Source organism: Petaurus breviceps, unplaced genomic scaffold (genome assembly GCF_028583685.1).
Source record: "Petaurus breviceps papuanus isolate PSGF00001 unplaced genomic scaffold, PetGlider_PUasm1.0 90650, whole genome shotgun sequence".
NCBI lineage: Eukaryota > Metazoa > Chordata > Mammalia > Diprotodontia > Petauridae > Petaurus > Petaurus breviceps.
In genome coordinates, this window is record NW_027187299.1 from 5142041 (window position 1) to 5167195 (window position 25155).

Genomic DNA, 25155 nt, shown 5'->3' on the forward strand with positions numbered 1-25155 from the left:
CTTTGATGTTGTGATGGTTCCGCTGCATAGAACTCTGCTAGTTCACCAAGCCAGATTTTTGCAGTACATCTGCAGTATCTTTTATACTTGGGCAGCTGGCACAAAGTGAGAAAATTCATTAACATGCTAATGATGTCCTATTTAAAATTCCAGCCCTGATTATTCTGTGATTAAATCTCTCCCCTTAACGTCTGCTTCCTTATATCTGCCTTACAGTGCGAAATCAACAATATTAATAAAGTACAATACAGATTACCAATTTATACACAAGGGATGGAAAAACACTTATGTAAATCTTAATGTTTAATTTTTTTTCCTGAAAAGCATATGCACCAGACAGCAAAAAGTATAATAATTTCGTTTGACCCCCCCAAATACAATAATTAAAGGCATACAGTTAATTTCCATAAGTATTTAGGGGTTGAAAGATACATTTATCTTTTCATTCAATTTCCCTGCACTTAAAATTTGTATGAAATTCAAATGTTCTACCCTGAAATCTTAAGAACAGCTGAGAGTTATGCAGCACCGCCCTCTTCTCTCCCTCGAATTCTCCTTTGTGATAGATACACTTAAATCAGCAAAACAATTACATTGGCTCATCACATCCATGCTCTTAAAGTGTTCAGACACTTTGTTGTATTTCAACCTCTCTTATATTACCAAAGCCCTATTCTGCTATTTCATTCCTCTGGGCTGCCCCAGTTTGCACACTTTATTCAGACAACAAAGCAAGCATCTTATCTCTCAAGTTAAGGCCATCAACAACCCATAACTTCATCAAAATGGGAAATCTACTTGGAGCAAGTAGATTAATATAAAAAAAAAAACTAAGATGTTGGCAACTGGTCCCAACACTTCCTGGCAAACAAGGGGAGAAGAAATGGAAGCTGTCAGATTTTATATTTTGGGGCTCAAATATCACTGTAGATAGCAACTGCAGTTATGAAATTAGAAGATGCTTATTCCTTGGAAGGAAAGCTATGGCAACTCTGGACCACATACTAAAAAGCAGAGACATCACCTTGCCAACAAAAGTCTGTATAGTCAAAGCTATGGTTTTTCCAGTAGCAATATATGGCTATGAGAGCTGGACTATAAGGAAGATTAAGGCACCATAGAATCAGTGCTTTTGAATTATGTTGCTAGAGAAAACTTTTGAGAGTCCCTTGGACAGCAAGGAGATCAAATTAGTCAATACTTAAAGAAATTAATTCAGGCTATTCACTGGAAGTGAAAGTGAAGTTTAAATAAAAATAGAAGTTTAAATAAAACAGGCAAAGAGGAGAGGAAATGATCTATCCAAAGTAACACTGCAAATAATAGGTGCATTTAAATCCAAGTCTCCCAACTTCCTCAATAGAAGTGAAAGTGAAGTTTAAATACTGTGGTCACATAATAAAATAGGACTCATTGGGGAAAAAAACAAAAAACCCTGATGGGAAAGATGGAAGGCAAAAGGAAAAGGGGATGGCAGAAAATGAGATGGATAGATGGAAGCCATGAATGTGAGCATGGAGAGACTTTGGAGATAGTGGAGGACAGAAGAACCCAGCATGTAATGGTCCATGGGGTCAAGAAGAGTCGCACATGATTAAACAACTGCACAAAAACATCACTTAGAGCAGGAGTTCCAAACAGTGCTTTTAATTTGAAAAGGCAAAAAAAAAATTATAAATGGTTTGCAACTATTTACCAAACTTCTACTAGGCACAGAGCATGATACTAATCACTATGGGTGATATAAAGAAGGATAGATAATGCAGTCCCCACTCTCCAGACACTTAGAATCTGGTTAGAGCTTAGCTATTTGCCCAGTCACAAGGCACAAGGATGGGCAAGGTCAGCACACTAGCTCCCCTTCCAAAGGTGGCTAACACTCCTCATCAGGTAATGATAACAACAATGGCAGTCAATGGTGTTATACTTTACTTTAAGGGTTGCCAAACATCTTGCATTTATTGATTCATTTGACTATTAAACCAGCGTGGGAGAAAGGTTTTGTAGGTGTCATTATCCCTGTTTTAAGGATGAGACCCAGTACCTGCCTGTGATCACACAGTTATTAAGCATTATAGGAATTTGCTTTTAGAGGCAATCAGAGTTAGCGACTTGCCCACAACTTGTAAGTGTCAAGTGTCTGAGGCCAGATTTAAATTTAGGTCCTCCTGTCTTCAGGGAGGGTGCTCTCTCCATTGCATCACCTAGCTGCCCCTCAGAGGAAATTTTTGAACACAGGCCTTCCAGACTCTGAATCCATACTCTTATAAGATGACAAACTAGTAAAAAGTAATAGTAATAATAGCTAACATTCATACAGTACCTACTATGTAGAGGCACTGTGCTAGGTAATTTACAATTATTATCTCATTTGATCCTTGTAACAATCCTGCAAGGTCGGTGCTATTATTATTCCCATGTTTACAGAGGAGGAAACTGAGGCAAAAAAAGATCAAGTGACTCGCCCAAGGTCACCAGCTAATAAGTATCTGAGGCCAGATTTGACTCTCAGCCTAGCTTATTCCCTCTTTTCTCCACTGTGAATTTCATGCGTGATATTCTAGTGACTTCCTGATTATTTCCTGCCTGTTTATTATTACTAATAATGATATGTTGATCTTTTTTGGTCTATATCTGCATCTAACAATAGGCATACTCCCTCCATCATTGGAGACCAGCAGCTCCTCTCTAACTTATCCTTTTATTGTGTTGGCGGGGATGATGAAAGGCCCACCACTTGTCACTTGCCCACAACTAGCCACGATGTGTGAGAGGTAAACCTTGAGCCCGGGTCCTTCTAGCTCAAAGTATATCCTACTCTCTCCATTCCTCCATGATTCTTCTCATTAATAATAGAGGTTAATAAAATATAGATAATAAAACATTTATGTCACACTTTAAAATTCACAACATACTTTCATCAGAACAATCCTGTAAGATAGGTAGTGCATATATTATTTATAATTTCCATTGTCAGATGAAGAAACTGAAGTTCAGAGAAAATAATATAATATACCATGATTATGCTTCTAGTGTTAGAGTCGGGGTTCAGGCCAGGTCTCCTGACTCCAAATGCAGCACATTTTCTAATAGGCTTTCTATTTTCATTTTTCCTGTTCTGTTCAGTTTGGATTGTTTCTCCCAATATCTAGACTGACCCAGTCTGTTTGGTTTCTGCTTGAACCTGTTCTCCTATATCAGGCGTGGGGAACCTGTAGCCTCGAGGTCACATGTGGCCCTCTAGGTCCTCAAATGCAGCCCTTTGACAGAATCCAACAGAACTTTGAAGTTCAGATTCAGTCAAAGGGCCATACTTGAGGACCTAGAGAGCCATGTGTGGCCTCAAGGTTGCAGGTTCCCCATCCCTGTCCTAGATTCTTGAATCCCTCTCCCTTCTATGAATCAATAGGAAGTAATTGTTGAGTAGTCTTGCCTCAATCTGACCCCCAAGATGTTGTCACTGGTCACTAACCCCTTGTCTTATGCCACTCAATGTTGGGGTCTCAACAGGGAATACCAAGTTCTGAAGAGGATATGAAATATATACACATAAAGATAACTAACAATACGGGGTCATAAATTGTATGTCTTTGACTAACCTTTCTAATCTTGTAGCCTGTTATACCTCTTTACACAATTTCCATTTCAATCAAATTGCCCTGTGAAAGGTTATGTGCATATAATATTCCATCTCCATTGTCTATGTCTTTGTAATGGTGTTCCCTTACATCTGGAATGCAAGTAGACAATCAACAAGCATTTATTAAGTACCTACTATGTACCAGGAACTGTGCTAAGCACTGGGGTTATAAAGGATGGCAAAAGACAGTGCCTGCTCTCAAGGTGCAGTTCAGTCTAACAAGGGAAACAAAATGCAAACAACTACATACAAATAAGTTATGGGCAGAATAAATAGGAAATAATACAGAGGGGGAAGATGCTAAAATTAAGGCGAATTGGGAAAGACTTCCTGTAGAAGATAGGATTTGAGTTGGAATTTAATGGAAGCCAGCAGGCAAAGTGAGGAAGGAGAGAATTCCAGGCATGCAAGACAACCAGTGAAAACTGCTGGAGTCTAAAAATGGAATGTCTTATTGAAGGAAGAGTACGAAGGTCAGTGTCATTGGATCCCAGAGTACATGAGAGGGAAAGGGTACATTTAAGAATGGAAAGGGGGAATTGGGTTGGCAGCTTATGAAGGACTTTGAATGCTAAACGGAAGATTTCATATTTAATCCTGGAAGTGATAGGAAGCCATTGGAGTTTATTGAGTGGGGAGGGAAGGTGGGGTGACATGATCAGACCTATACTTTAGGAAGATCACTTTGATAGCTATATGGAAGATAGACTGGAGAGGAGAAAGATTCATGACAAGCTGAGCATCCAAAGGCTATTGCAGTGTTCAGGTGTGAGATGATGAGGGCTTGGGTCAGGATGGTGTCAGTGTTGGAGGAAAGAAGATACCTTCTTTTTGAAATAGGTAGCTAGGACTTGAAGGAAGTCAAGTCAATCTCTCCATTCAGCTGTTTCCCAAAGTCCTAGCACTGGAGACACATATCAGGGCAATCTCCCACATCATTTGCAAAGCTCTTCTTCTTCAGCCTCCATGTCCCATAGTGCCTCTTTCTTCTAAGAATACTACTAATAATCAATAACAATAACCAATAATAATATTCATCAATAATCAATCAAGAGATCACCAAAGATTTACAGGCTCTCTTCCAAGCACAAGAGTGATTTGACTTCCAAAAGAGGTATTTTCAGTTCCCCATGTTATTAGTGCCTATACTCCCCCAAATGACTCCTCATTTATTTTGTACATATTTCATATTTATCTGTATACATGTTGCTTCTGACCCAGTAGAAGATAAGTCCTATGGGGCTTATTATGTGCAAGAACTGTTTTGCTTTTATCTTTGTATGTTCAACACTTAGCATATTGCCTTGCACACAGTAGGGACTTAATAAATGTTTCTTAAATTGAGTCAAGGTGAAATTGAGGGCTTAAATAAATACTAAGGGATCGATTAAAATCTACTTTGAATATTTTAAGTTCATCACATATGCACTGAATGGAACAACAACAAAAAGACTGAAAGCTGGGAATTCTATATTTCCTAAACATATACAGATTTTACCCAAGATTAAATTAATATTGCAATATAGCCCTGTTATAGGAATGTAAATTTCTAAGATCTTCCCTGCCCCTAGGCTTAAGTGCATCTGGAGCCTGTGATGGGATGCTTGTTTCTCAGGAGATACTCTGTGATTGGGCAGTGGGTCAAGAAGGTTGTTACATTCTCTAAGCCAGGAGAAGGCTATATAAGCCCTATTGGGAGGCTTTGCTTTGGGGCTCACTTTGAGAAGTGTTGTGTGATTTGACCAGATGAGACTCTGGGCAGCCACTGAGAGTCCCCCAGCTTTGAAAAACCCAGATGTTGATGCTTCCCTCTCTGGTAATTGTGATTTGGTATGGATGTAATGGTTGAACAGTTGGAGGCCTGTCTGCTTGAAATGTTTCTGTCTGTATATTCTGAAGTTCAGGGTGCTGACCTTTTCCCCCTGAACTAGGTAAATGATATGTTTGATTGATTAAAGCAAGATTGTTAACCCATTTTGAGTTGCTTTCCTTTAGAAAAGCAGATCTAAGAACCTGTGTTGGCAGCCACCCTGGGGAGGCTGGAGTGCTTGCTGCTATAAGCCCTCAGCTAAGAATGTAAATTTAGTAATGAAAGTAATTTAGACTATAAGCTTCTTATGAAAAGGGACTGGTAGACACCTGGCAGAGGGTGGGGGAGAAATTTACGTGATAACTTTACTATATATTTAAAAGGAATAACAAGTTGTACATAACAGATTTACAGTTTCATGTGCAATCATCTTTTGATATTTTATAAAAATGTTTGTTTTATTCTATAAATTAAAAATAAAATAAATTTGTAAAAAAAAATTTTAAGAAAGAAACTATCATATTTGTCTATATTCTCAGTACCTAGCACAGTGCCTGGCACATTGTAGACACTTAGTAAATCTTTGGTGATCTCTTGACTGATTATTGATGATGGTGATTATTGGTTATTAATATTGATTATTATTAGGGTTCTTAGAAGAATGAGACACTGTGGGACATGGAAGCTGGAGAAGAAGAGCTTTGCAAATGATGTGGGAGATTGCCCTGATATGTTTCTCCAGTGCTAGGACTTTGGGAAACAGACAAATGGGGTGACTGCCTTCCTTCAAGTCCTAGTTATCATCTTCAAAAAGCCTTTCCTAGATCCCCTTAATTTCTTCCCTCTGCTGATTATCTTCAATTAATCCTGGGTATATCTTGTTTTACACAGTTATCTCCCCCATTAGACTATGAGCTCTTCATGGACAAGGATTGTCTTTTGCCTTTCTTTGACTCCCTAGTACTTAACACAGTGCCTGGAACATACATACATACATAAATGTGTTGATGTGTGTGTGTGTGTATGGAGAGAGAATAGGTACTAGATAAATGCTTATTGACTGCAGGACAAAGATGTCTATCACACCAGTACTTCTTCTAGGGTCTTTAGCGGTGTCAAGCAGTGGGAATGAATGCTTAATACATGGTAATAAGCAGTGTATGTGGTGAGAATAAATAGTGTGAGTGTAGGTGAAGAAACGGGTAGAATCTGGGAGTAGCAGAAAAGCTGGAAATTCCTCCAGTCTTGATGCCTAGGTTTGTGTTTTCTTTGTGGTACATGAAAATATTAACAATAATCTATGTTGGCAACATGGGATATAGTAAACAGAGTGCTGGCCTTGGAGCCAGAACAACCTGAATTCAACTCCTTCTTCTAACATATACTGATTGTGTGGTCTTGGACAAGTGACTTAAGCTCTCATTCTCCAAGTCACTCTCCAAGACTATAAATTTCAGAGAAGGTCCTGACCTGCACTGGTAGAGAGAAGAGAGTTTTCTCTTCTTGGGGTTCCCTACAACAATGAAATCACACTCTCTATCCCTAACTTTATGTGGGTCCAGGGTGGAGGCTTATACTATTCCATAAATCATACCCTGAATCCTCTGGAAGTGGAAGAATAAATGATCTGCCTGTTTCTGTTCTAACCTTGAAGAGTTACCCATCAGCTGAGCTTACTCATCATCTCCAATCCCTAGAAAAGGGGTGCCCAGATGCAGATAGAACATAGCACATGTCGGCACACAACATTTCCCTTCTACCTATTCCAGATTTATAAATGCACATAAGACAGCCTTCGCAAAATATATTTTCTTGACCCACAAATCCAACAACTGGTAGAATGTGGAATGTGGTTTACCTTTATTACACTTGAATTTACTAAGAACTCAAATTAGTCTCTTTCAATTGGGAGTTCCTCTTTTTTCCCCTTTTAGATCATCTTATTCACCAGTATCAAATGAATCCAAAAAAAACCACCAAAGACCATAAAGTCCACCTCAGACTTGACCAAGAAAACCTTTTATAACATGTCTAACAAACTCTTACCCGGTTATTGATCAAAGGACCTCCAGTGAAAGTGAACTCACTGCTTCTGAAGTCCTTTCTTCTTTTGGTCATCTGTAATCCTTAGAAAGTTTTTCTTTATAGTGAGCCTGAATGTGACTCTCTGCAACTCTTACTCATCAGTATTTTGTCCATGTAGATCCAGGCAGAAAAATCTAATTCTTCTTCCAAGTATCAACCCTTCAAATTCTTGAAGGTCACCGTCATTTCTCTCTAAATCTCTTCTCCAGGCTAAAAAACCCTAATTCCTATAACTGATCCTTATAGGGTACATTCCATAATTCTTTCACCTTCCTGGTTACCTTCTGGGAAAATTCCAGTTTGTCTTTCCAAAAAAAGCAATGCCTGCATGTGAATATATTGTTCCAGATGTATCCTGAACAGAGCAGGGTAGAGCAGGATTAGCTCCCTCATTTTAGAAAGTCTGCCTTACAGGCTAAGAGGTCACCTATTGGTTGCTTGAAGTTCCATTCAGCCTAAAGCACTTCCAAGTCAATCATCATCCACTCCAATTATCCCTCAACAGGTTCTAGAAGTGGATCTTGGAGAATGAGTAGGAGATATAGTGAAAAGCCTTTGCAAGTCACAAAGAAGGCCTTCATGATGGTAATGAGCCATCTGCAACTTGGAATCCTCCATGGTAACAAATTCTCATTCCATTTGTTTATGTTTTATTCATCACATATAAAGTACTTTGTGAAATGACAATGATGAACTCCTCAAAATACTGTACGCTTTTTTTCTTTGAAAAAAAATATGGGGGCTATTAATGGATTTCAATAGCACAACAGCTCCACTGAAAATAGCTCTAGACTAAATTTGTCCATCTCTATCACATCTCCTACAATCTTAGATGCAATAGGATTCCCATTTTGTGCCAAAAATAAGGTACTTGAAGAAGATCATAGATTTGTATTCCTTATTCAGCTTAAAACAACATGGAAGTCAAAGTATATTAAAAAGTATTCATGGAGATAATTTATACTGCTTATACAAACAGAGTCAAAAGAAATCACACTCCATTTTGGAGTGTGTAGGGGCAGAGGAAGGACAGAGGGAAGGACATGAATTCTCAGCAATCTAATTTTTAATTCTAGACTGATGTTATGGTGTGCAATGGATTGGGGGAGGAGGGAGACATGTAATTGAATTCAGAAGCTTGGGTTGAGTCCTAGCTCTTCCACTTATACTGCTCATATGACCCTAACAAGTTCCTTAACCTTGCGCAGACTTAGCTTTCTGCACCTGAAAATTTTAGATAATATTTGTACTTAATATATAATTGTTATAAGGAAAAGTGCTCTGCAAACTATATAGTGCTATATAAATAGGAGTTATTATTATTATTATTATCATTCAAGGACATGAACCCCCCAAAGCATTTATCAGCAGAAGTGAAAAAATATATAGCAGAAACAGGCTCTGGATTACTAAACCAACTAGAAAATACATATTAAATGGGAGGGTATATTGACAATGAATATACTCTCATTGACTTACAGGACTCCATGAAGAGGAAGGAATAACTCAAACCCCTCCAAAGGTTTTCATGTTGTAGCATATGCTCTGGGGCTATTTTCCCAATTCCCACTCAACCTGACAGGTTCCATTACCAGAGTTCAGCCGACACATCTCTCCAGGGTTCTAGGAGTAGCCCTGAGAGTTGGTGAGAGTAAATGGCTTTCTAATTCTATAAGTTCACTAGCTCCCATTGGTTTGCTTCCTTCCATTATCAGTTGATATCAATTAGATGATTTGCTTTTACTTAGGGATATTTACTAAGATTGTATAGTAGGAATAGTTGGTATAAAAACATATCCCAAAAACCTGTGACACATTCTCCCACCAATACATACAAGGTCTAGGAGAAATTTGGAGGGCAAATATAGCAAAGGGCCACAGCTTCTGGGTGCTAAAAATCCTTTTCTGCCTTTTGTTGATATACTCCTAAAGTTCCTCTTAGGAACACAGCATATTCTCTGCTCAGCTTCTATCTTGTAGTGTCTTAAAGATGCCTTATTTTGTCCTTGTCTTGCAATGCAAATACTTTGTCTTCTATTATGGAGATGCTTGCTAAGATTGGGACGCAGATGGGAAGGCCATCCTCTACTCTTCTGAAGTTCATAAAGTCCTTCTCTTATTGTTTGTCCTTTGTTCTAGGTTCTCGAAGAGCACCATGACATCAGAGAGGTGATGCTATGACATGCAAGTGAATTGGATTTAAGTGAGGGAGGACTGTGCAAAGATACCTGCCTCACTTTCTCATCCAGAGTCATCTGGGTCCAGTGCCAGGATCAAAAAAACTGGAGATGGCCCTGGATGCAGTGGGAGACGTTGCCCTTTTTAAGATTGGGTCTTTAACAGATCTCAGTTTGCTGAGGCAATACCCATTCAGTGATCAAGGCTAGGTAGCAATGAGTCAGTGTAATGCCATGCACAATCAGCTTTCCAGAAGAATGCTACTATGAACAGTTTTAAGATTCTGATTACACAGTATAATGATCACTCTATTTATTCCATAACAAATCAAAGCAAAATGTTCACAGAGAATCAAGGTACAGCATTCACAATATTACAACTTATCACAGAAAATCACAATATAATATTCACAACATAGTCTCAAAGTAAAATAGTCACTCTTAAGTTAACTCAATCAGTCACTTATCAGTAGTCTCAAAGTACACAGTCAAAGTCTTCCACTCATGGGGCAAAGTCTTGATTAACTCAGTCACTTATCAGTAACAATATCTCAAAGTACTAAAAGTACAATCAGTAAATCAGTCTGGGAGGGGAAGACCCTCAGGGTCTTCCTCTAATGTAGTGAGAGAAGAGGAGGGAGACACTTTCTTCCCCAAATTGATTCCTTCTCAGGTTTGACTGGAAAGCTTCCACACTTAAACTGCTGGATGCTTAAATCGGTTCCAAACTTGGCCTGCTAGATAAAATATCTAAAACTCGCAGAGCATAACCAATCTTCAACCAATCCAAAAATCCTTCTTGTGAAGCATCATTTCACTTCATCCAATGGGATTTCAAGAACTTCTAAATATCAAAGACTTTTCACACTTAGTCTAAAGTGATTGATTGATTCAGTAGAAGTATTTCGGACCTAGTTCATACCTCAGGGTATGTTATCTAATCACTTACTCTAAGTGGAGAAATGAGCGACTGATTAACTCAACTGACACCAAACCTTAATATAGAATAATAGAATATTACCAACATATAATCGTAGAGTTAAAATCAGTCTTAGAGATTATCTAGTCTAACCTATTTCTTTTATAAATAAGAAAACTGAAGCTCAGAGAATTTAAGTGATTTACCCTGAGATCAACCAAAGTCATCAGTCCTAACACTCTTTCTATCATCCCAAGGGACTTTAAAGGTCATTAACCTTATAAATCTAAATTTAATCTCCTCCACCTAAAAAACCCAAACTAGTGTCTGAATCCCATATTTCTTTATTTGTTTTCAGATTTTAGTATTCATTCAACACACCCTAGTATTTATTCTGGAAAAGTTCCATCACTGTTCAAAGCACGTAATTTTCTAATTATTTTTATAATTCTCCTGTTTTTCCCACTAAACTAATTATTTCTTTAAGGACAAAAATGAGATTGATTCCCTTGCCTTTCAGAACTGTCCCGTTAAAGGATATTGGGTTTTAAACCTAGTTTGGCTCCTTGTGGTCTACTTAAGACTATAACTCAAGATCCCTTTCATTTTATCTGATGTGAGAAGAACTTCAGAGAGAAACATGAATACATCTTTCTCTTGTGATGTTTCATAAAGAAAGAAGTTTTATCAGGATATGGTAGATTGCACTAGATACTTTGGGCCTATCTCTGTCTGGAACTTACAATCTTAAAGTAACCCTAACTATTCCATAATTTGAGTGAGTGATACCAGGGCAACATGGTCTAACGACAACCTTTCCCACTTCTCTTCATTCATATAAAACTACCATTAACCCCTTAGGATCTTAATCATAAATATAGAGTTGGAAGGGACAGGAGAAGCCATCTAGGGCAACTCACTCATTATAAAGATAAGGAAACAGATGCAGAGAGTTTAAATAACCTGCCTAAGGTCACATAGGTAATAAGTAGAAAAGTCAGGATTTGAATCTAGGTCCTCTGTCACTAGATTCATTCCTTTTTCTATCATACCATCTTTCTTTCAAGTAATTCTTCTTAAACCAAAAAAGAAATTTATTTTTTATTAATTTGGCATACATTGATTGACTCCCTCCAAGTTATAAGGCCTTGAATCTTGCTCTAACAATAAGGTCACCAGTATTTGTCAGATATTAATTCGTTCTCTCATATATTTAATTTTTTAATCTTCATAACCCTAGCTTCAAGCATAGTGTTTGCCATGTAGTAGGTACTTAATAAATATTTATTGAATGAATGAATAAATGAGCTTTATGCTAGGTAGGCCCTGCCCTCAGTAGCTGCAATAGCTTATTAAACTAGTCTTTATAAAAGGGATACTTCATGGGTCTTTTATAATTTTATCAGTCAGATTACTTTAGCTTGCAACTGATCAGACTAAATATAAGATGTAAATTTATTTTGCCCAAGATCATATTTATTCATTTCCCAAACTCAAGAAACAGTATGCACACTGTATCCTTAAATCATTTAAATATACCTTAAGTTTAAACCTATATGAAGGGCCTAGGTCCATGGATAAATGGGAAGAAATATAGCTAAGAAGATCTTCCCCAAAAAAAGAAATTCATATTTTGCTGAAGATAGATTCCATAAATGCCAACTCAGGATTCAGAGAGAACCTCAGGGATCTTAGACTTGCATTGTGTGGCTATGATCCTCTGGAATAATTAATGCTGGGGTGAAGGGCATTAGCACTGGAGGGAAGGACATCCAGGATAGCTAAAGTGAGATGAGAGAGAGAAGAGCAATCAAAGAAAAAATAATACCCTTGAAAAATGGAAATATAAGGTAAGTAGTTTGAAAAGTATGACATTTGTCACTGAGTTAGAAAAGAGGAGGAAAGAATGAATGAGGAAGAAAAGAATAAGAAAGATATGTGTCACAGGGAAGAACAAAATGAATCAATGAGGGCTATTTTGCAGAATATGTCTGGTGGGATAGGAAATCACAATTCTAAGCAGTCCTGAAGGTCTCTATAGAGAAGCAGAGAGAGGGATGGGCTCTTCAGTTAGAGTGACTGGCAGGCACTGGAAAGAAAATGTCTCAAAAGGAAGACTTTACCAGCTGCTATGAAGAAAGGCAGGAAGGTCATTCATATGGTAGCACCCAGAGGTGGGGACCAGGGAATAAACACCGACAGGACACACAATAATGGAGACTAGGAAAGGCTGAGGCAATGGAGAAACATAAGAGGACAAAAATAGCTGGGACCAGTAGATGGAATAGTCAGAACAATCTGGGAAGGATATATTGAGTTCTGTGGGCCAAAATTTGGATAATACAAATTAGAGCATATCCAGAGAAAGGGGGACCAGAGTGAGAAGGGTACAAGAGGCCATGTCATATGAGGAATGTTTGAAGTAGCTGAGAATGCTTAGCCTAGAGAAGAGAAAACCTGGGGAGAATAAGAAAGCTGCTTTTAAATATTTGAAGAGCTGTCATGTGGAAGAGAGTGAGTATAGGAGCAGTGAGTGGAAATCAATTTGGGCTCTGAGAGGAATGATTATTAATTACCGATGATTTGGGGAGATCAGAATTCTCCCCTTTTTCTAAAGTCCCGATCTCAAAAGTTCAATCTCTTGAAGGACATTACTGATAATGAGATTGGACTGAGAACCCACCAGGGTGCAGAAGCCACTATGCTCTACTCAGGTTTGGGTAGGGATAAATTCTTTGAATAGATCACCCAAAGCTGGGGGATAATTTAGAAATAAATGACATAATAAAAGTCCATAGGTTCAACCTTTTATTTTAATATTCATTCTCTTATTGATTGTTAACCAATCAAAGTTGATTACCATCTTCAGGAACACTACTCTTCCAAAGGACATAAAAGCCACAAGCCTGCCACCATGTTGTCTTTGGTCTAAGAAAGAGACAGCCAAATAGGCATCCTTTTACTAATAAACATGATGGCATTATTAAGAAAATTATTAAATTACTCAGAAAATAAGTCTCTTGAACCTTTTTAAATGTCACACTCTACATAAGGACAAATTTCCCAACAAATACAACTATAGAAAGATGGATACATATGTTTCCCACAACTGGTGGGAGGTTGGCTGGGGATATTACTGGGGCAGGTAGGTGGTGCAGTGGATAAAGTGCTAGCCTGAAGTCAGAAAGACTCCTCTTCTTGAGTTCAACTATAGCCTTAGACACTTACTAGCTGTGTGACCTTGGGCAAGTCTCTTAACCCTTTTGCCTCAGTTCCTCATCTGAAAATGAGCTGGAGAAGGAAATGACAAACCACTCCAGTATCATTGACAAGAAAACCCCAAATGAGTTTCACAAAGAGTCCGACACCACTGAACCATGAAATGACTCAGATATTATAGAGGAGATTCCTGTTCAAGTTGAGATTGGAATAGAAGGTTTTTTGAGGTCAAAGAGTCTTCAAATTACAGAGCTGGAGTTGGAAAGAAGCTCAGAGACCACTAGTCCAACTACCTCATTTTAAACATGTAGAAACTGAGGTCCAAAAAAGTCAGGTGACTTGTCTATAATACAGGTCAGTAAGCATGGAGGGTGGGGTCCCTTCCAACTGTGAAATTCAGTGATTCTCAAAGCCATAAACACTATGAAATTTAGGGCTCAATCTTCTCTTCTTTCCAAACCAACACCTTTCCCTACCCATCTCACACATACATGGGTACCCACCTGTGAAACTACCTGTGGCCTGAATCCAACATGGTAGATGCAATTTTTTTTCATAAGCTTTTCCATTTTATTTAAATACATTTTTATGGATGTTTTTTGTTTTTATATCACTATTATTTCTGAATGTACTACACTCCCCACCCCATCCTCACCCAGGCCCCTTTTATAATAGAATCTTGTGACCAAAAAAAGAAAAAGCAAATAAGAAAAAAACAAAACATTGAATGCATCTGATAATGTATGCAATATTCTACCTCACAGTCCCCCCAACCCTCTGTTGAAAGCAGGGGTGTGTGTTTCATCATCTATTATCTATTACTGTTGTCTGAAACCATTATTAGATTTTCAGTGATTCAGGGTTTGGTTTCCTTTAAGTGATTTTTCATTTACATTCTTGTAATAAATATGTATACTACTCTAATGTTGATTCTTTCATTCCACGTCTTTCATAAACTTTTTTTCTACTGTACTTCAACAATGTCTCATCATTCTCAAGCCCGCAAACACAGCTTTACAAACCTTTACACACAGACACAATTTGTTAAGTTTTAAAATACCAAAATAAGTGTCAACCAACGAAATAGCTCAAACATCCGTGCCAACAGAAAGACTGTGCTAAATGATCAAAAGACCATTAACAAACTCAGAGGGGAAGGGGGAAAATGTCACTCATGAATATAACAAGACAAAAACTGACAACAGATCCAGCCTCCTCCTGTTAGTCAAATGCCTGCCAAAAATCTTCCCCACCCCCAGCCCCCAACTGGGAAAGTGTTCTCTCCATCACCCTTAGAAGTGGTATTCACATGAAGCAGTATTGTTCTGCCCCTGACACAGTCATAGCAAGCTCTCTGTCAGCCAACAGTTGGTGAACTACTTACCATAGGCAGTCTCCCCCTGCTCTATTTCTTGTCTCAGTCTGTTGTAATCTTCTTTAATTCTCTCCAATTTCCTGACGTTCCTGGCACTCAGCACCAGCAGCTTGTTGATCAGGCCCTCCAGCCCTTCTCTCTCAGATGTTAACGACCTAATCTCCTCCATGAGATCCTTGGCTGTAGAGAAACTATTCCCTGCAGCACATTGAGGGAAAGAGTAAAGGAAAGCAAGGTTGGTGACATTGGAAGGTTAGGCAGAAAGCCTGAGCAAGCTGCCACCGTAGTCACCACAATAACAGTGGCAGAATGGGTAGCATCATTTGGAACTGAACTTTGCAAAAATCCCTGCCATTAGAAGCAGCTTCCTTAACCATCCCCCACCACAGAAAAAGAGAAAACACTGGAGGTTGTTTTAAAAAAGGAAAGAACTGCTTCTTGCTTTGTGAGAGGTTCTATTTTCATACTGCTTCTCTTCCCATACCACTTAATTGCCTTTCTAGATGTTCCCCAGACTCAACCTTCCATCCTCCATCTCTGTGCTTCGTGTTATATCATCTGTCTCTGTGGATGGTGTATGCCTTCCATCAAGCCAAAAATGGCACGCTATTCTCTCCTCTGCCTCTTAGAAAACTTGACTTCTTTCAAAGCTCAGCAAGGTGCTCCCTCCTGATTCCTCTAGTTATTGGTTCTCTCCCTTCCCAAATTATCTTGTATTTTTTTTAACATATGGTCTTCCCCCTAGCTCCCAAGTAGAATATAAGTTCCTTGAGGGAAGGGGCTTTACTTTTTATCTTTCTACCTCCAGACCATAGCATAGTGCTTTGCGCATTTGAGGTAGGACTAGACCTCTGATTTCATTGTTACATGACCCATCCAATAAATGTTTGTCAAGCACCTTCTGTGTGCCAGGAACTGTGCTAAACACTGGGGATACTATTAATAAAAGTCTCTTACCTCAAGGAGCTTACAATCTAACAGAGGTGGGTAGAGTACACAAAAGAGCAGGAAAGGGGGAGGGGAGACTATGGGGAATCCAGTACAGGGGCATCTTGTTCTGTGGTGCTGAAACCAAGCAGAGTAGCAAACACAGAGTGGAATGAGCCAAAAAGTCTAGTTTCTGCCCTCTACAAGGGAAGGCATTAGGCAGAGTTTAGTATTCTACCCTCCAGCCCTCCAAAAAGAAGGGAAAGGAGGTTGAGGGATATGTGGCAATCAAGGCTTAAATTAGCAAGATAGTGATAAGATTATATGTGAAGGGTTTAACCTGAAAAAGGCCTCTTGCTCCATGGAGTTGAAAATGGGCAGAGCAGTAGCAGTAGATAGAGTGCTGGCCTTGGATTCAGGAGGACCTGAGTTCAGCTCTGGCCTCAGACACTTTCTAGCTGGGTAACCCTGGACAAGTCATTTAACCTTGTTTGCCTCAGTTTCCTCATCTGTAAAATGACAAGGAGAAGAAAATGGCAAACCACTCCATTATTTTTGCCAAGAAACCAAAAATGGGGTCACAGAAAGTCTGAAACAACTCAACAACAAGAACAGCAGATGCAGAGTAAAATGTTGAGGGAACTCCCTTTACCAATACAGAAGGGCATCTGCTGTACAATTTCTATAGGGTTGCCTGGGGAATTAAGAGGTTAAGTGGCTCGTCCAGAGTCACACAGTCAGCATGTTTCAGAAGCAGGACTTAAGCAAGGTCTTCCTAACTCATGCATGGAGTAATTGCTCAAATGCTTGTTGAGTCACATTCAGTTGAAACCCTATTTATACTATGGTTCATTAGTACTCAGATTAAGATATAATAACTACCAAATCATATTTAGTCATTTCACAAGTTTATAAGGCATGTAAGTATATATTAGTTCTATTTTCCTCAACATCAGAGAATTTTTTGCCTTTCAAATGATATTTCTCTTTTTTTCTTAACTAAGTGGATAGATTTCATGCTAATATCAAAGCTGGAAATGCTTCTCTAAGGTAAAGATCACAGAATTAATCTCATTGTGCTATTTAAACATTACACTATAATAAAAGGTATGTGATTATGGAATTTAAAGTGTCAGTCCATGATTTGTTGGCATGTTCCTAGGATGACTATCATCATAGCACATAAGTAAGATGTATGTTTCAGAATCATGGAGCTAAAAATGGACTTTAAGAGGTCATATGGTCCCTCCAAGTAAATTCAACCAACACATATAACACAATTCGCAAGATATCATCCAAGGCAAAGGGGGAGACAAAGACAGATATGATGGATCCTGTTTTCAAAGTACTCTTAATATAACAAGTAGGAAAGACACATTTATCTAAGGGAGAGTGGGAAAGGTGCCAAAGACAAGTCTGGACCAAATGGTTTGTGAAATGTGAGGAAGAAGAGATCAAATGAAAGCAAGATCGGTGACACTGAGATCTGATTTTCTTTGGTAAAAAGAGTTTGAGCAAAAGACACTCAAGTTGGGCCAATGAAAGAACTTGATGGAATGAAGTTGAAGGAATGGAGAGACTTTAACAGATAGAAGTTGGGGAGGGAGTCTCTCTTCCATCTTTTGCCAAGACTGAACTTGGACAAAATCTGGGAAATATTGGCTGACATGAAACCTGAAGAAAAGTGATTTCTGAAGACCCCAAATGACATCTCTTTTGTTTATTTACTAAGGTTTGTATCTATGAGTGTTACCAGAAAGTCAAATGTAATGCCCAAACACGTTAAAATTTGAGAAAGAACCCTAAATCAAAACATCTATGGTTCATATGCACAGTTGTATGTGCCCACCTGTCTGAACACTCACTGTACTGGGTGCTTTAAGGAATTAGAAAGGACAAAGAAAATATAGTCCTTGACCTACAGAAACAAAGGTCAGAGTTTCTTCCTTTTTAAAAAAAAGCCTTTTTATGCTTTTCATTTTTACATCACAGTCATTTATAAACATCTGGCCTTCCTTACCTAGTAAGCCTTCCCTTGGGGAAAAAAAATAAGTTAAGCAAAACAAACCATCATATCCACCAAATCATATATGTATCATTCCAAACCCATAGTCCCCCACCACTCCAAAGAAAGTTATTACATTTTCTCATTTCTTCTCTGGGACCAAAACTGAACATTATGATTAGGTAGATATTTCATCTTATTGTTCTTTTCATTTCCATTGTTGCATTCATAGTACATATTGCATTATAAATATGCTTCCTATTTCATTATATATGTTATTTATAATGCTTATTACATATAAATTATTTTATTTTTATTATATATATACTTCTTATTTTATTCTATATCAATTCATATAAGTCTTTCCATGATCCTCTTAATTCTTCATATTCATCCTTTCTTAGATCCCAATAATAACTGTATCAAACTCATATACCACCATGTCTTCAGCCATTCCTCAATCAATGGTCTGGATCCTTTTTCCAGAGTCTCTCATTTGGGTGAGATTCTCTACTGTGTGTTCTAAGCTATCTATTCTACTCTACTATTTTTCTTTACTAATTCTACTTTAAGAAATTCAGCCATGTTACCTCGGGCAAGTCACTTAACCCCAGTTGCCCTCCAAAAAGAAAAAAAGAAAAAAAAAAGAAATTCAGATAATGTTATAATTTCTAGACTAATACCTTCTCTTAAAAGTTTTCTTTCTCTTTTGAATCATTCTGAAATGTCTATTTCTTCTAAGACCTCTGAATAATGCACATGACCACCCCAAAATCACACTAGATGAAGATCTAACCTCCACCTCAGTATGAAACTGAAAGTCCTGTGATCCTAGACTCTGATTAATATTCATTTTGCCTTATTTTGCCCAATCTCAGGCCACAACTGCATTTTCAGTCACCTCCTTGACATGTTACCTAACTTCTTCTCCCTCTAACCCCCATCTAACTATATTTATAAGAGCAGTAATAAGGCTCAAGATTACTTCAATTAATTGCCCTATTACTCCAAACACTACTCTCTCTCTAACCACCACATCCCAATGTTATTTTCTTCCCCTAATAGAATATAATCACCTTGAGGAGAGGGACTGCCTTGCTTGCTCTTATTTGGAAACTCAAGAGTTTAGCACAGTGCCTTACATACAGTAAGCACTTGATAAATGCTTTTTCAGCAGTTAGATGAGGCAGTGGATGGAGTCCTGGATCTGGAGCCAGGAACATGGGAGTCCAAATTCAGTCTCAGAGACTTACTAGCTGTGTGACCCTGACCAAGTCACTTAACTCTGTTTGCCTGAGTTTCCTCATCTATAAGATGAGCTGGAAAAGGATATTGCAAACTGCTCCAATATCTTTGCCAAGAAAATCCCAAATGGGGTCATGAAGAGTCAGACACAAATGAACAACAAAAAAATTGCTATTTCATTCACTGACTCACATGGTTAGGCAGAATACTTGTTTTCTTCCTGGGGAAGGAGGGAAGGAGGGAGCACTATCCTGAGTCACAATCATATGAGAAATAAACAGGGATTTCCACAGTCAATATTGAAATAGGAACCTATGAGACTGTTTGCATTGTTTGTGCCTAGCTCCCAGAGTAGTGTGGGAGTGGAAAGGATGACTTAAAGGATGACTTTAAGCATCTATGGTCTTAAAGAGGTTACCCATTAAGAGGGTTAGGGTTGCTCTGGAGACCCCAAAATACCAACACACCATTTCCTGCCAAATGAATTCTATTCAAGTCTTCTCAGCCAAAGAAAAGTAAAGTTTATTAAAAGTTCGCTTGCATAAATGTCTGTGCTAGGTCATTCTATGGCGCTCTCACTATTCTATGGCACTGTCACTATTCTATGGCATTCTATGGTGCTCTCACACTACATGGTGTGAGATGGAGTCATATACAAAGGTTGTGGGAGGAATCTAGGGGTGGTGAGAGGAAGAACTTGGAGAGGGTCTTTAGGAGGAGTTAATGAGGTCAATGAGTGAGTAAGGGTGGGAGGTTACTGGAGGCTACAGACAATGGTGGGCTAGGCCAGTTCAAGGGTGTATTGATAAAAATTTTGATAGGCTCAAGGGTGGGAAGTAGATGAACAATGGAGGGCTAGGCTAGTAACTAGACTAGTAGTTAGCAATTAGTAACTAAGCTAGAGGTCTGGGCCCAGACACTCTGTAAGGCTTATTGCCTCATGCAAATGCCTCATCAAATGATACAATTTAATCAAGAGTCCAAGGGAGGTTCCCAAAGCCTGTACCTCAAGGACTCAAAGAGAGCTCAAGGTGGCTCCCAGAGCCCATACCTCATCACTCTGATTTTATTATGGCTTGTACTTTTAATGGTTTTGCTATCTTCTTAATGTGTACATTCAGTTTTAATTATTTTAAATTTGGGCATAGTTTCTTTTTTAGAGGTTTGTAGTTTGGGGAGTTACCTGGAAAATAACCACTCTGCCATCTTGTTGATCAAATCCCAGTTTTCTTTTTTCAGTCCCTTTACCACCCCACTTATCTCCCATTTTAGTCTCACACTATTATTTCCAGATCAGACCATACATGGAATAAGGTATTCACTTCTTGGGCCTGCATTTTAGGAAAGACATTGATAAGCTAAAGAAAACCTAGAGAAGACTGACAAGTATGTTAAGTAGCCTCCTAATAATGCCATGTGATGATTAGCTGAAGGAACTAGCTATTTCTTCTACATCATGATTTTCCCCATTGTGGTTTAGATATAGCATGGGTCAGCATAAAAGATTACATGGGAATTATTTGGGAGTTTTGCAGAAGCTGTAGACAACACACAAAAGACAGCCGATGACAAAGAAAAAGTTTAGAAACTCAGAAATGTATAAAATACATGTATAGTGTTATATAATACCAACATATTTTATCTTTTAATACCATAATAATTCGGACTTCTCTGGTACAAGGGAGGGCCAAAAAACTTTACACTGATTTTCCAGATCTGTGCCCCTAAACCCGGCAATGTGAAAGGGATAACTGTAGGTTGTTTTAGCCTCGAAAATAGAAGAGTTGAAAGGACATTATAGTTGCCTTCAAGTATCCAACAGTTCTTGTTCTGTCCCTGAGTGGGCAGACTAGGAATAATGGATTAAAGTTGCATGGTGGAAGACAAACTTATCATAAGGAAAGCTTCCTAACAATTAGAACCATCCCAAATTCAAATGGGCTACTTTGAAGGAGGGGAAGGAAGGGAAAGGGAAAAATTGAGAAAAAAGGGGATGAGAAGTAGAAGCAAGGCAGGAAAAGGAGAAAGGAGGGAGAAAGGGAAGGAAGAGAAAGGGAAAAAGTAGGAGAATAAAATGGGAGAAAGAAGAAAGGTATTTCTAGGAGTAAATGCGTTTGAAGTAAGCAAACTGGCAACAAAGCCATAGCACTGTGAGCTCTCCAGCAAATGGAACTCATTGCAAGCACTGGAGCCCAGAGTCCTTAATAAACCATGAGGAAGGAGAGATCATTAATTACAATCTGGTGCCACTTTTTTTATCCTGTGGAAGATAGCTTGGGGAAAAGTATAAAACTATATGAAAGTTTCATCTCTGCAAAATGATTCCAAATTCCCAAAAGGAAAGTTTATATCAAAACCCAAGCTGTAGTGAAATGGGACCCCATCCCCCACCATGCAATTAATATTTCATAAGCATTTTGGCCTCAGATCTATGCCCATAAGGCAAACCTTGTCTGATGTAGGTCTTCACAGCAGCCAGAATATGCCTATAGCTCTGTGATAAAAATTCAGATAAGTAGACACAGATCTGTGCACCAACTACGGAAAATGCTATCGGTGAACTCCTGCCCTCAATCACAGTAACTAAAATGGGCATTTTTTTTCTAAATGACACAAGAGGATTGACTCCAGAAAAAAAAAATGCTGCCCTGACTAGCAATGCTACAAACACATCTGCTTGCTTTTTAACATACAAAAGATACTTGGGGATTTGCATGCATTTTTAAAGCATCTGTCAAAATATTTTATTTTGCAAATAACATAATTAAAATTCTCCAGGTTGACACCCAGGCTGTTGTTCATTTTACCTGCATCTTCTGTACCTTCCTATTTCTGTCACACACTATTTTCTAGGTGCTTTGCAATTATTTTGATCAGTCATCTCTTGCTACAACCCCAGGAACTGATAAGTATCTGATAGTTTCATTTTAAAGATGATGAATATAGACAATAGAACAGGTAAGTGAGTAGCTTAGGGTGTGAGAGGGTGGAAAGCTAGAAAGGTTTAAGCAAATTGTCCAACAAAACCGATTTTACCCCCCTAACTTACAGTTGAATCTCTTTTATTATCATGATTATTAGAACTTACATGTAGAATATGTTTGAGAAATTGTTGAGGAACTTCAGTGATCCTAAGTTCAACACCACTGAAGCCCATCTTTTTAATATTTTCCCAGTGATGCTACAGAACTACAAATAATGGAATACTATAGTATTGGAAGAATTGAAATTGCAGGTGACTCAAAAGGTAAACACAACATGTAACATGTTTCTTTGGTTATACCCTAAGGATCTGTCCTGGGCGCTCGCTCTCTCTCTCTCTCCCCCCCCCCCCCCCCCTTATTTTTTTGGTGACCTCTTCATCTCCCATGCATTCAAACATCTCTATGCAGATGACTCCCAGATCTATATAACCAGTCCCAGTTTCCCAGACTAACTTAGAACACTTGGAACTGGATTGTGTACAGGTATCTCAAACTCAGTATGTATAACCCAGAACTCATTAGCTCTTCAAAACCCACCCCACTTCTGAACTTCTTTATGTCTGGGAGAAGTATCATTGTCCTTTCATTCACTCTAGGATCTTCACCTCAGAGTTCTCCTCAAGCATTCTCCCTCGCCTTACATATCTAATTGGTAGGCAAGTCTTGTCAATAGCATTTATCAAGTGCTTGCAATATATATATATATATATATATATTAGTACTGTGTATATTAGTACTCTGAGTATCCAAATAAGAACAAGCAAAGCAGTCACTTCCCTCAGGGTGTTTACATTCTATTAGAGGAAGAAAATACTTAGGGATATGATGATTAAAGAGGAATATTTTGGAAGAGAGTAGTGTTTGTAGAGAGAAGCAATTAATTGAGATATTCTTGAACCTTATTTCTGTTCTAATAACTATAGTTATGATGGGGTACAGGTTCTGGGAAACCCCTTGAACTCTGAATCTTCGAACTTGATGAAGCATTTGCCTGAGGCCATAAGCCTTTCATTATAGCTAGGTCCAAATCTCTTATCTTACTAGCCTAGCCCTCCATTGTCCAACTACTTCCCACCCTTGATCCAATCAAGATGTCTACATCCAAATCTGTTAGCCTTAAACTAGCCTAGCCCTCCATTGTCTGTCATCTCCAGGTAGCCTTCAGCTATTTCCCACCCTTAATCTCATTACTGGAATCTGACCTCATTTGATTCCTCCTCAAGACCCTCCCCATAGTCCTCCTCTAGACCACCCCTAGATCCCGCCCACAAATCTTTCTGTATATAAGATGCCCCTCCATGAAGGGGCAAGAATTATCTAGCACAGACTCACTCTGTGTCACATCTTTCTGGCCAGCTTGTCAATACAAGCTTCACATATACTTGGGCTCCTTAAGAGTCTACCCATTTAGGCGAATCTGTAACAAACTTTGCTTTACTTTGACTGAGAGAAGACTTGAGTCAAATTCATTGGCAGGAACCGGTGTGTTGATATTTTGGGGTCTTGAGCACCCCTAAACCTTAAACCTCAACAGTTAGATGGGGGTTAGAGGGAGAAGTTAGGTAGCATGTCATGGGGGTGGCTGGGAAATATAGTTGTGGCCTGAGACTGGGCAAAATAAGGCAAAATGAATGCTAATCAAAGTCCAGAATCACAGAACTTCCAGTTTCATACTGAGGTAGAAGTTAGATTATATGCTTTATTTAGCATAGTTTTGGGGTGACCATGTGTATTATTATGTCTCTTTGTCTGTCTCTGATGCTCTGTCTCTCTGTCTCTTTCTCTTTTCCCCCTTCTCTCCTTCCCTAAATATAGAGATCTCAAAACTGTTCATCTAAACTTACATAAACATCAAAATTAATGGCTATATAATTAAGTTAACAAATAATAACACAAAGTGATAAATGATTATAATATTTCAGCTGTCAGAAGGGTCAAAGATGTACTTAACCCTAACCCTCACTACTATTCTTAATTTCTCAGTTCTAAAATGAAGTCCTACCATTCAGTTTCTCCAGATGAACAGCCAAAGTCTCTCAAGAATTCTTTTCTTGTTTCTTGACAATATGTGTTAAGCTAATCTCTCTTAAGGAACAAGTTCTTTCTCTCAGACATCTCAGGCTCTCTCCCTCTACACTTCTGACTCCTCAAGGAATTTTCTTTTTTAGGTTTCTTTATAAGGAACAGTTCAACTGTTCTATCACGGAAAGACATTTTCATCCTATTTTTTCATTGTCTCACTTGGTCTCTCTTCAGTCATTATCTCAAATAACTTCTTTAGAATGACTTTAAATTGCCAGTTTCTCACCTACTTGTCATAAATACTAATTAAATTGTAACTTTCCAAGATTCTAAAGGCTCTTTAAAGTAGTGTGATAATTTCTATACTCTCTGAAAAGAGGGCATTAAAGTAGCTACATTTTTATTTATTGTGTAAATACCTATTTATTTAAATATTTTCTCCCATTTTTAGAACTGGAGAAACCTCTTTTCCCATAAGCAGTTGCTCCTTCATCTCTGTCTGTCTGTCTCTTTGTCCATCTGTCTCTCTCCCCCGCCTCTGCCAGATACAGACATATCTCAAAACTGTTAATCTCCTAGACTTACATAAACATCAAAGTTAATAGTTATGCAAATTATTGTTAACACAGTAATATAATAACATAAATAAGTTAAAAATAATAATAGTTAGCTCCTTGAGGGTAGAAGATCATTTCTTTGTATTCTCAGAGCCTAACATAAGCCTAGCATTTAAGGGCCTAATTAAAT

The 25155-nt window shown here is 38.3% G+C and overlaps 1 protein-coding gene across 1 annotated transcript in view; it reads right to left on the reverse strand.

Moving 5' to 3' along the window:
• DISC1 (DISC1 scaffold protein) overlaps positions 1 to 25155 on the reverse strand; it is a 555671-nt gene that overhangs the window by 302060 nt on the left and 228456 nt on the right. Inside the window, exon 9 of the mRNA XM_069064870.1 lies at positions 15235 to 15423. Coding sequence (XP_068920971.1) covers positions 15235 to 15423 — 189 coding nt within the window. The remainder of the gene's footprint in view (positions 1 to 15234; positions 15424 to 25155) is intronic.